The 13,644-nt window shown below is 41.9% G+C and overlaps 1 protein-coding gene across 1 annotated transcript in view; it reads left to right on the top strand.

Moving 5' to 3' along the window:
• Nucleotides 1-13,644, top strand: part of LOC128424906 (WD repeat-containing protein 70) — a 34,291-nt gene that overhangs the window by 6,136 nt on the left and 14,511 nt on the right. Inside the window, exons 9-10 of the mRNA XM_053411346.1 lie at nt 1,079-1,155; nt 7,596-7,770. Coding sequence (XP_053267321.1) covers nt 1,079-1,155; nt 7,596-7,770 — 252 coding nt within the window. The remainder of the gene's footprint in view (nt 1-1,078; nt 1,156-7,595; nt 7,771-13,644) is intronic.

The following is a 13,644-nucleotide window of genomic DNA, read 5'->3' as shown; positions in this document are numbered from 1 at the left end:
GGAAGGACTCTATTCTTGGCTCTGTTTGTCATTAATATGCTCCTTATGTGTTTACTGTTGGTATGAGTGTCAGTCTGCTTCTCTTTAGTCATTGGCAATTTGTTGCCCTAAACTGTTGAGGAAAAGGAATCGGATTCGTTCAGGAATGCTGCAGCTCCTTTAACTTAATCATGGTGCTCCTGTTTTTATACTGATGTTACTGCTAAGAGCAGAGACACAGCAGAGTCATTCTCAGCCCATAGAGATAGGATGTTTTACCATAAAATTTAAGTACTAGCAATTTATTATGAAACCATTTTAGTCAGTAAAAAGCAACTTATGTAGTTCCTATTTATTGATCATTGAAGTGGTGTGTTTAAAGTGTTTGACAGTGAACAGGCAAGCCACTCTTCCCGATGCACACATACCAATGGCATTTGGTTTAACTTCTGCTCATGCAAGGCTGTGCTTTCTTAAGCATCCTGTCAAATAGCAGTATGTCATGTCTGAAGGCTCTTCCTCTCTGACCTGGCAGTCAGTGGGGGAGGCCTCTCTCCGGGTTGTTCCACTCTGAAGTCATTTGTTATGAGTAATTCTCCACAGGACTTCTCTAGAAGGGGAAATGTCTAAAAGTCACTCGTTTTCTGTTTGATGCTGCGACGCTGCACTGCTCCAGGGTTCAGTCGCTCAGTTGAAAGGTGACCTATGTCAATGAAAGCCAAAAGTCAAGGTTACAAAATGATCAAATTAAATGTCATTTCCTGAAGGAAGATTCCTTTAAGGTCAAATCAAATGAAAAAGAAAATAATTGTTTCTCCCTGGGAGCTATTTAATCTGACTCTGAATACAGGCCTCAAAGTTGCCTTGTAGTCCACACAACAGAATCATTTAAATGTATTGTCACAAAAATGTTTTAATGCTCTGTTTAAAATTTTACAATGAAGAACAGTTTCCTTCTTTGCCCATTCATCTTTATTAATTTGCCTTCATTGGATCCTCCTGGTGGCCAACTCTTACAGATAAAGTTCTAAAAACATTTTAGGGTAAATGGTAACTCTGAATGTGAGCAGATTTCTCATGTCCACTCTGCTCTTTTCAGGGCCATACAGCTATGCTGAACTGTGGCTGCTGGCATCCAAAGATGAAAGAGGAGTTCATGACCTGCTCCAATGATGGGTGAGTTTGATATAAGTGTAATCAGAAGGCCGTAACAATTTATCTCTGTCTTCCTACTAACTACTAACCTAGATAATCATGGTTTAATCCTCTAAACCTTCTGAAGGGGAAACAGTCATGACAACGGCCTCAAGAGGCACAGGCGCATTTGTGTATTTGCTGGTCGTCAACCATTAAAATGTGTCCAATAATTATTATTTAGGAAATCTGTAAGGTACGGTAACAATATCTACCTCATGAAACAGGATATGCTGTGCTTACAAGCTACTATCAGCAAAACCGATATGCTGCCCCTTCCTATCTACATGTGTCTATCTGTTTCTGTAAATAATTGATTTAGATGCATTACCCCATACGAATTAGCATGATGTGTTACCATTATGCTTTTTTTCTTCTTTCTGGGCTGTTGCATATTCAACAATTACATTCATTGACACGCCTCCTGAATATTAAGATTTACTTGAACGACTCAACAGACTTTACTTTGGCCTCCTGTCTGTCACCAGCCTCTCATCTAGACTCTGGAGACAGTAGCTTGGCTTCTCAGCCTCGATACAGGTCACATTTTTACTACGGACATCGTCCAAGTCCAGCCATTCAGTTTAGTTCGGAGCAGTACTGCGACATCACTCACACGCACGCGCTCTGTTCCCTTTAGCAAAGTTTTCTGTCTCACTGAAAACAGCACTCAACCAGTTTGGCTGCGGAAGCTATAACCCTTTGCTGTGTGTACAGGTGTGTGCAAGTATTTGTGAGTGAGAGCGCGGTGATGAGTGTAAGTGAGTGTGACAGGCAGCAGTGCAGAAATCCAGGGCTATCATCATTAAGTGGAAACAAGGGCCCGACTTTGCGGGCAGGCCTCAGCCCAGTGTTTACCAGTGTTCCTGCTCTCCCAGATGTGTAGGCCGGTTTATTTAGCTCTTACTGAGGCTCTGGAAATCCTCCCCTGGCACATTAGCTGTGGGTGTTGCCCCTGGCCAGCTAGCAGGAGGGGAGCCATTCACAGGCAGAGCAGCTGCATGTGAGGAAGGTTCACAGCAGCCGAGCAGGTCAGCAGGAACGTCAGCGATAGAACGACGGGGCGATGATGAGAGGGAATGCCTGTAGAGATTAACAGGTGGAATACGTTTGTCCTTTATCTAACCATTATATAATCTACCAAATTGCACATGTACTGTAATAATGTGCACTTGAGTAAAGGGGTTATCCCAACGATGTGATTTACTTTGCTTTGTTGGTGGTCCCACTGCCCCTTAAACTTCTCACGTCTTCAGTCCCCCTTATTCCCCCAATGCCGACAAAATGTAGCTTCTGGGGTTTGAACAGGTGCCAAACATACAGATCACGTTACTAAAATCCTTGTTTCTGAAATGTGGTGAGGGCCTGGCCACAGCAATGTTGATTTCAATGTTCAGGATTTAAGTATACATAGGTTTTTGTTTAGTTGCATCATGGACAGACCCCGCGTCTGTATGTGAATCCAAACAAAATGCAATAGGCTGTTCCATCCAAGATATGTGGAGTTTCTGGATTTTGCTCAGCAGAATTATTCTCGACTTGAAACAGGGCCCAGGACTTGGAATGATTTAAAAACGATCTTCAATTAAAAGAATTATATAGTCCAATTTCTCATTTCAGAATAGCAAAGTGGGGCTTTGTTGAGTGTCAGTCTATCACATTCAGAAGTGATAGTTGCTCACTTCTCCTCAAGAATAACCGCTTCCCCCTTGTTTTCCCACAGAAATGTGGCTTCTGGCTTCAGTAACTAGCTAGAATGTCAGCCAGTGGTATCCAAGTCCAAATACTCCATTTAGAAAGTCATGAGTCGCATAATTTTTGTGATGCACAACTTTTATAGTGAATTTAAATTGTGTTGGTGCAGCTGAAAAAATATAGTGCAGCAGCTTGTGCAACTAATGTAAAAAGTGAATCCACATCCCAGAACTACTGCCTATTGGGAACAAAATGGCCTCGTCCCCACTTTATGAATGCTGGTCCACTTCGGTGCCATCGTTTGAATAGGTATGTTGTCTGCTGAGGCCTCTTGAGAACAGACCAGCAGTCGGCCAATAGCACCAGTGGGTGCCTGCTACTGGCTGCGTCAGCTTAAACATCAGACCAACACCTCTGCCTTTCTTCTGTGCCTGCCTAGTTAGAGATTCTTTGTTGTGTTTATGTGAATGGGTTATTAAGCATGATCACTGGACCGCCCAGCACCTTAATTAAAGATCCCCCCAGTTGTGTGGAATCTCATTCATCAGAACTGCCTCCCAGCTTGTTGAATGATTTCATTAACCCTGACATTTTTCTCTGAGAGGACTTGGATGAGCGGGAAGTACTGATGAAGCAGTTTGAAAATGCAGCAGCAGGGTGGTGGTGATTGTCCGTGCACACAGAAGGGTTGAAAGAGGCTCGAGCAGAATTGGACTTGAGTCAGTGAAAAGCATTTACTGCTCAGGGTGGTGTGAATGTGTCAACATTTCACATTCTTCTGTCATTCTGTTCTGAGAGTTTGTGCGATTGTAAAACAGCACAGTGTTTTCCAACAATATTCTTCCAGGGCTGCCCAATGTGTAATAAGCATAGAGCTACTATAACCGAGTCTTTGCTGAAAGACTGGACACCTGTTTGAAAAGCGCAGCTTTATTTCTCAGAAAGTGAAAGCATTCTGTGCCGAGTCTAGTCCCTGTGGAATTATTTCTTTGGCAGGATTAAACTTGAAGTAAACTGAAATATGACTGAGACTTTGTGTCAATGGTGTATTTTGGGACCTGCAGCCTTTTCTAATGAACGGAATCTTAAACACCAGGCTCTCAAAAATTCCTGAAAATTAGGTTAAAAAACACACACAGTGCAATGTAATTACAAACTGTAACTATCCTTGAGGAAAACTATGTCGTACTGACTTTAAGGACATGACATCCCTGATCCTTGGTTTGTCACGAAGCCTCAGGAGAACATCCAATAATTCACATTCTGTTCTTTTTGTGGCTGAAATTTCTGCCACTGCAGCAAAGGAGCGGACAAATGGCGACTTTCTAATTGAGCACACATGTTACTTCTGTTGAGGCTTGGGACACACTTGCGCATGTGCACATACAAAAACACACAATTTAAAGGATGTATCCAGGAGTTTGAATGCCAGGGATTGCCTCCATGTTGGCCTGCTGTCAGCGCTGCAGCTGGAATTGGATGTGTAGCTGTATGCAAGGAGACCCAGAGAACAACATGGCAGGTCCTCTTTACTGATGAGGAATTTTGTTTGTCTTTGTCATGTGCTCCAACCAAACACATGATGTTACACATGTGCTACATTCAGCAATTATCTATGGAGAGTGTCCACAGCAATAGGAAAAGACACAGAGAAGAGTGTAAATAAATCCCAGTATTCAATGGTTCTATTTTGCACAGGGGTAGTTTGCATCTGTGTTTTAAGTGTTGTTTTATATATATCAGAATTTTTTACAGTTCTCCTTATGTATCCTGTGTGTCCTAATTAGTTATTTCTGACACTGATGTTATCAAGTTAGTAGATTATCTGTTTCTTTAGTTACATCTTTATGGCGCCCTGGGCTGCTTGACAGAGCAAGGATGAAGAGTGAGGACAGACACCACAAACTGTGTGCGAGCATGTTGGGGCAATTCACATTATTTTGAAACATCAGGTTCATCCACAGTCCAGCGCATCTCTGTTGCCAGCCTTACAATGCAACCGTTGCATATCCTGCCCAAGAATGCACATACCATACCTTTTAAGGAGTGCATCTACTCTTCTTCAACTAACATTCATGACTGAATTTTTGACTGACACTAACGTCTGGCTCTTAGGTGTGTGTGCGGGTTTCTTATCTAATTGGACTGAAAATCAGGCCACTTCTTTGTGGAGCCATTGCTTGATTAAATCTGAAGAGCTGTCATGACTTCTTGTCTTCAAGCTTTTTTCTTTAACCTGTACTGTAGTGTGTGGTCTCACCTGTGCTGCTACTTGGAGCCACAGTAATAATGTTGTGAATTAGCTTGAATCAGCATCTCTGTGTATCCACAGTGCATAACCCCAGTGTTTCTTGCTTGAATGGCACCGTTCAGCCTCTTCTCAAATCCCCTTGTTATTGCCCCACTTTGTCCTCTTCAGCTGCGATGGAAGATGGGGCATCTTTTCTCCTAATCCGCTTTTCCCATAACAGGGCCCCAGTTAGTCAGTCAACCGGCCATCGGGCAACACAAACTATAGGTTCATTGCTGGAATTTGACCAGTAAACAACCTTATTCAAAACTTGTACCCCTTTCTTTTCGCTCTTTCTTCCTTATCTCGTCATCTGGGAAAATAAGCCTATACAACCATCACCCCCACTAGGCCTATAACCTGAGAGACAGATAAAATCTGGGGCCTGGGAAGTTGTCACTCCTCAGTTGATGTGTGAACGACAGTGCTACCTCGTAAAGTGCACATGCATGACTGAGGCTGTATGGGTCTCATTTTTATTACATTCACCCCACAGTCTGAAGTGTATGTGCAGGGGAAAGGGGGGCTGCTGATTGAAGGGAAAACAGGGTTGCAAGGAAGAAAGGAGGAAGGTGTTTCCCTTGAATGTTTTTGGATGGTTTCTTTATGCTGCATATGAATATTTTGACATCTCATGCTTTCTCATAATTACCTTCCCAAACCACCCACCTCCTGTGAGAGAGTAGGTTTTGAGACTGCCCCAGATGTTTCCCTCTGGAAGAAAAGGTCAAACCTTTATTGGGTGAAGCTGCACTTAATTTTTTTTATTATTGAGTTTTGTTACTCTAATGGGTGATGTATCGTTTTTACACAACCAAATTAGAGGACCACGTATTGGTGCTGACAGTTTCTCCCTCCCCACCCTCTTCCCCCTGTCCTGACAGGTTGAGAGTTTGCAGCCTTCATCCCGGTGGGCTTCGTCCTTTCGGCTTTATTCCACTGACAGCCCGCAGTGCCATGTTTTGGAAAGAGCCCTTACGATAAATAGCATTCCACGTTTTGTCGAAAGGTTATGTTGTCTTCAGTGTCTTGACAGGTGCCCACAGTCTTCAGTAAAGAAAACCCAAGATCTCTGTGTGAGGCAGCAGGTGGACCAGTTTGTCATCCAGTCTGTGGCTACTACAGAGAATTATTCACACTCACATATCAGCTTATTTAAACATTTAACTGAACAACGTAGAGGCCCCCTCATGTTGTACTGGGGGACTTTCTATATATACGTGGCTTTCGCAGTGTTTCCAAGAGAGAGGTTTTCTGATTTATGAACAGCTTTAGTTTGTGTGGATTTATACACAAGTAGGCATCAAACAGAGTTTTATTTGACCCTTGCCAGTTCTCACTCAAACCATATGTCTTCAGCTGGCATTTGTATCACATTGTTAGACTTATCCAAACACAGTTGAGTGTGTGTCTGTGACTTTGTATGCAGCCGTGTAGGAATCTTTGCCTGTCTGTTAGTAGCAGCCCTGCCTGTGTGTTTATACTCCTCTGCTGACCTCGTGACCTGAAGGTCATGATGATCACGAAAGCAAGCAGCAGGTCACAGACTCATTTGGACACACTCTGTCTGGCATGAGTGTTGGTTGTAGGAATGTGAGAGGTTGGCTAAACATTTTTGTGTCTAGTCATGCATTTCAATAAATGAATGTGGAGCTTTACATATTTTAAAAGGGATGTCTGGTACCGCTATGCACCTAAATTAGTTTTTACATTTGTTTTTATTTTTGATTACCACTGAATCACATTTTTTTGTTTTCTGATGATTTCACAAAGGTTTAGAATGAAAACTGCTTGTAATAGTCTAAATCATCTTCTTCCTCCAATGCTTTTTTTGTCCTTCACCTCCTTATTTTAACAGTTCACACAAAAATGTCTGTATTTTGTTGTGTTCTATTCTGCGTATGATAGAAGACTTGGCCATTCTACCTGCCCTAATTGTGCAAGTATAAATCTAACTTCATAACCTGCTTGAGTCAAAATTGCACAATTATTGTTTAAACACAACTTTTCAGGGATTGAAATCAAAATCTGGAGCCTCCAGGGATTATTGTTTTGGGTACATTTGCTGAAGGTTTTAAATGTTTTATTTGTACATATATGAAAAGTCTACACCTAAAGTCCTTGCTCGCAGTCGCCCAGGTTGTGTAATATGTTCAACAGATGTATGAGAGAAAATCTGAATTTCATGGAAGCTTCAGACATGCCTGTCAGACTGATCTACTGTTCTGCTGTTTGCTAAGCCCTCACCCTGCAACACATAGCTGCCTAACCTCATGTTCAGATGAGGTGAACATGACTGGGTCTCACTGTATCTTTATATGATTCTGATTTATTACAGTGACTGATAGTGTTAATGACCAAATATGTTTTGAGGGACTGATATTTCATGACTGATTCATGGCAGTTGGTTAAGGATAAATTCTCTGCCTGTCCACAGCACTGTGCGCACATGGGACGTGAACTCTGAGAAGAAGCACAAGGCCGTGTTCAAACCGCGCAGCTTCCAGGGGAAGAAGGTCACACCCACATGTTGCACATACAGCCGTGATGGGAAGCTGATAGCAGCCGGCTGCCAAGATGGCAGCATCCAGATCTGGGACAGAAACCTCAGCGTGAGTCTGAAAACACACACAGACACACACAGACACACACAGACACACACAGACACACACACACAGACACACACACACAGACACACACAGACACACACACACACACACAGACACACACATACATACACATACACACACACACACAGACACACACATACCAACCATCACAATGTGTAAACAGCGTGGTTGTAAACGTAGGATGTTGCTGTGGCCTTGGTTACAGAGTCATGGGATGCAGGTCATCCGGTCACAGGCCAGAGAGGTCAGAGGTCAACAAGTCACTAACACTGACCAGAATTCAAATTCCCTGCTTATATTGTCCCTGTTACCACACTGTCCAGGTACATGGCACTGAGCTTTGTTCAGAGTCTCTCTTATTGTTTTGTAACTCTCAAGAAACAGAAGACAACCATGTCAGAGGCTCTGTGAGGCCGGCCTTGGTGTTTTAAAGCTAAATGCTATGTTTACAGTACTATTTATTGTTTTCACAATCTAAGTTACCTGTGATAGGATGCCAGCATTCACTAACTGTAACCTAACACATAGTACTGCTCAGGCTGATGGCATTGTCATTAGTGTTGTTGGTATAGATCTTAACTACCAGTCAAAGGATTTTTATCTGATGATGACACTAGAGAAGAAGATCAGGGAACAAATGCATGTTGCAAACTTAATGGAAATCATTCAGCATTTACTGAGGCGTCTTAGTTAAAATCAGGGGATCACTGAAGTGGTGGACAAACCCACAGAATTACAGTCCCTAGAGCTACATCACTAGCATGACACAGCAGATTATGTAACTGAATTATCTGACGTGTGATGATTGAGTTCGGTTGCACAAAAGTTGGTGGGAGGCCCGATCACAATTTCCCTCTGCAGATTTTCCACCATTAGTTAATGAGTCATTTGAGTGATCAAAGTGTTTATTCCATTTTTCAAGGTTCACATTGTTGAGGTAATAGTTGATCTTGGCTCATTGGAAGCATTTTTCTCTCTCATTTGGCTCTTTTCACTTGAGTTACTTGACAAATCTTCATTGTGGAAATAAATGACTTCCATTGCCCTTAGGAGAACGCATTTTGTCATGAAGATTTTCTGAGGAACTAAACGTTACATCACTGATGGTTGGTCCTTAACCAATGCTTGCCTGTCTTCCCATGAGTCTGCCTGTCACAGTGACAGGGTAATGACCGTAGAGGGATATCACTTGCATTGGTTTCCTGATGATCATCTTTTACAGATGAGGTTTGATAGTTTATTGCTCACCTGCTTTTTAACTCACAAGACGCACCTCTACAACGGATGGAAAGAGGAGGACAAACAGCTGGATGAATGTGTTTCTGTTAAAGAGCATGTTTTGGGGACTTGCAGCACTCAAAGAAGATTTATTGCAGGTGTCATTCCAGTGAGGTATTGTCTTACATTATGGCTCGCTCTTTTGTAAATATGGTTTCAACCTTACTCACCATGGAGTCTTAAAACACTATGGACCAACATTTTAAGATGAAAAATAAAATTACAAACACTCATAATACTGTCTGAGACAATCAGGAATATATTGACAATTTGGTGTGAGTGTAGCTTAATGAAGTTCTTCTGACCTCAGTGTTTTGGCACATTTCTAGCCTCATTCATTTGTTCCACTTCATATCTTTTCCTCTGTCCAGCACCATATGTGGACAAGGTTGAATGCTTCTGTTATTTTAGATGAGAATAGAGACAGTGACAATAAAGCTGTCGTTAGTGAGTTGGAACAGGCAGAAAGAGTGGCTTATCCAGATTAGTCAAATGAGAAGTAGGCTACACGATAATTACTCCCAACAGTCAACTTTCAAATCACAGAACTCGAGATGCAGTTAGATTCGGGGGTGGTTGTTTTTTCCGCTGCAACTGTGTATACGCTTGAATAGACTCCGTTCTGCACTCACCCATCTTTCTACCCCAGGGCTGCTCATAGCAGCAGACTCCAAGTGATTGGGTTGAAGCTCTCAAAATATATTACCCCTCCTTCTCCAAGCTAAATATTTACCCTGCGTCCCATAGCAGCTTACAATAGTCATGTCTCTTGCCTGACCACTGGAGCCTGTCTTGTCTGAATGGCTCAAGAATTTAGTCAGTGCCCTCTGCACTAATCAGCAACCTGTGCCGCTGACTCAAATTCAGCCACAACCCTAAAAAGGAGTTGACCTCTCTGTGGTTTTACCGCAAGCTCCCTCCCCAATTCAAACGAAGCCTATCTCCTGTTGTATCTCCTCTATTACTCACGGCCAGAATATGCAGGCGGATCAATCACGATCAATCACGTACATGACCTTGATCTCGAGCTCAGCCCGAAGAGAAGCTATTGAGGATGACACATCGTGCTCTTGAACCCTGACACCGGTTGATTGATCCTGTGATGGGAGTCAAGTACGGCTCTTTTAGTGGACTGCCACAGAGAGTGATTGCATGCTCATTCTCTGACCAGAGGGGTCGGTGCCAGAATTACAAGACTGCATTTAAATGGTTGCCAGGTAATGTGCACTCCGCATTGTGCATTGAGGGTGCAGGTCTCCGTTCCAAAACATTACCACAGAGTCCTGAGGAATGCTATGATGTCACTGGTGGACTTAGATGTTTCCAGACTTCAAAGTGGGAACCCAGAAGCAGTGGTTTTTGATAAACTACACAGTGGGGGAGTGTTATCACGAGAGGACATGTCAATCTTTATTTTATTTTCTCTATATGCTCTGTAATTGATACTTAGTCATGAGCAGAAACACAGATCCCCAAGAAGTTTTATGGGTTTTCTGAAAATTTTATCTAGATCTTTTTTGATATTCTATCATTCTTCCTTTGAATCCATTTTTAATGAATTAATCAATAATTCAGAATACTTTTTTCTCCACTCTAGCACTGCTTCTTTTTCCAGTCAAACATAAATTATTGTCGCCTGCATAAACTGATCACCAGCACATCAGTTAGTCAGCGGCCTAAAAGGATCTTTTAATGCGACTCTGCTCAGTATCAACGTTAACTCTGCAGGTCATAAAAGATGGGCCTGTGGGAGATTAAAACACACACAGAAGAAAAGTCCAATGAAAATGTTTAGGATTTGATAACCAGCTAGAGTACCTACACACCATGAATCTGTCTTTGTGGAAGCATTCAAAGAGCAATTAAACTGGTCCACCATGCTATCTGAAGGCAGCTTGATCATAAACATTTACAACAGACCTCAGTCCAGCAGAAGATTATTCCTCCTATCATTCCTTTCCACATGTGGAGTCACTAAAGGACGAGGAAAAGATGCTTTTCATCTAGGTATTCTTCAGCTTTTAGCTCGTACTCATTCCTTTCCTGAACAAAGACCTGGAAACAACAACACTAGAGAATCACATTTTCTACACAGCGTGTAACATAGAGATGTACAGTTCCTTTAATATAGCCCACTATTGAATTATCCGGACACTTAATCCAATGTGATCCTCTAACACACGGCTTTACATCCCATCGCCACTTGTTGATTTCCATGAAAGATCAGAGCAGCTGCTGTGGACTGCGGTTTGGCCACTTGATTCTCAGAACGAAACAAAGGTCAGAGTGAGATGTTACGACTGACTTTACTGTGGGCATCACAAAGTCTTTCAGGTGTGCGGCTGTAAAACTATAGAAGTAGGAGACATGCAGTGCCGCGCCGTATTTATATTGCGATACTCGATGTGGTCAGGAACAGTTGGCCCTGCGGTAGATTGCTGTCATAGTCTGCTGAGGATGAAACCCAATGCTGTGTTCTTTCAGCTATTTATCAACTCCTGCTGCTGAATGTGTGTTGATGTGGATCAGGTGCAAGTGTGTGTCAGTTTGGATATGCATGTATGTGTGTATATAAAATTTGATATAAAGTGCTATACACGCACACCTGTTTAAAACATTCTAACACAATTATGACAAATTATTCAGAGACTCTTTGGGCTGAGTGAAGGGCACAGAGGATGTCACAAGGCGTGAGAGAAGTTTCAAACAGTGTATGAGAGTCTGGTTTCACAAACCGGCTGTGTAGATTATCACAGGAAGCAAACACCATGGCATCTGCCAGTGCCAGCCAACATCAGGATAGTAAGTAAACACTCAGGCTTTTCCAACTGCAGTATATGATCTAGGAATAGCTGAAGTGGGTGTATGTTTGCAATACACAGCTAGAATTACCACAAGCTACCTAGTAAAAGCACTACTTTCGATGTGTATCTGCCCTCCCATTTATTTGGTATTTCTATTATAATTGGTTGTTCTCGTCTCCCTTGCTTCATCAGTTTTTTTCTTTTCAAACATTTCCTCTGGGCCAGAGTAATGTCGACTTCTCACTCAGTCTGTCTGTGAGCAGGATATGTTCTTAAATATATGTCTGTAAAAGCACGCTGCATTCATCTTCCGTGCAAAAGAGCCAGATTGAACCCAGTGTAGCGCAGCATAACAATAAAACAGGGGTTAAAACATGGTATGTGTTATAAGCAGATGGTCTCAATCTTACAAATAAAGGAATCAGATGAAAAGAGAAACAATTAAGTAGAATGATTCATCAGGAGATGAACGAAGGCTCATAACTTTTCTTACCAGATGACCTGAGGAAACTTGTGACTATGATTATAAAGAAGTTGTCCTAAAGAAACAAATGCACTCGCCCTACAGAGACTTGCATTTTCTTACAAACTAGAAACTGGATTGTCCTCTCCGCTAGACCCACTTTTTGATTTGCTTCTGAGCTCCATGCAAAGCACATAATTAATATAATTACAAGATAATTGCTCATTAGCATAACCTTCTGGTCATAGTTCGTTGATCCAACCCAACCTACTTGTGCCCACCATATATGGATTATGATTGTATAAGCTATAATTAAACAGCAGTGGCAGTAGTCACTGTGACTGCATGATTGGTGTCTTTGTTTTAACTCCATCATAGAAAGCCTGACTGTTCTCTAAGCTCAGCCTTTTACATTATACTTTAGCAGCTACTCATTTGGCCTGAGATAGCCTATAGGGCCAAACTATTCCACAAGATTAGAAATGTTTGAAAAAATTAGATAATGTACTTTTTTTTACTTGAAATTGACCTTTTGACTTTCTTCACCAACTCAATTTTAGCAGCAAATAAAAGAACAGGTAGATAATCAGAGATAACAAATGAGGAAAATGGAATTGAGTCAAAGGTGGTATACGATTAGAATGCTGATGAAACGAAGCAGAAAATTATCCCCGCTGAGACTGTAGAGCTTAGTGGCTAAGGCCTGAAAACCTCGAATCCACGTTATCAAGGTAACGTTGTTATCTGTCTCGTCCAAGTTATTAACTCCCCTGCATTTACTTTGGAAGTGAAGAATGGCCTCGTTTCCTTCTTGTATCATGACGACACATCACTCATTCACCTTACACGCCACTCTGCCCTGCTCTTTTTTTTTGCCAGCCTTTCTCTATTTTGCTCTATCTTATCTGTCTTCTGCGCTCGTGGGCTCACTTAAGATACCTTATCCTCTTTTCTTGGTCAAGTGTTGCTGCAATTCCCCTTTTCAGTGATTTATTTGCATTTCGTTGAGGATTAATGAAAGTGTAGCGGTATAAGCCAAGGTTATGTTTGTTTGAGTGTTAGCCAGCCCACTTTTCAGACTATTGCTTCACCAGCGTCTAGTAATGATCGATCTCTGGCTCAACCCTGCTCAGGTAAAACTGCATGAGGCACTGAGGTGAAAATGTGGAAGGGAAGACATTGACAACAAGCCATTCAAATTGTGCTGAAACAATTAGCTGATTAATTCATTTTTGACAGTTGATTAATCATTGGGTTAATTCATTGGGCAAAATTGTAAAGACGACAATATGTAAAAACTGCCACAAACTT

This window comes from Pleuronectes platessa, chromosome 19 (assembly GCF_947347685.1).
Source record: "Pleuronectes platessa chromosome 19, fPlePla1.1, whole genome shotgun sequence".
Lineage (NCBI taxonomy): Eukaryota > Metazoa > Chordata > Actinopteri > Pleuronectiformes > Pleuronectidae > Pleuronectes > Pleuronectes platessa.
The sequence above is the reverse complement of the archived record's forward strand: the minus strand, read 5'-3'. Positions and strand labels throughout refer to the sequence as shown.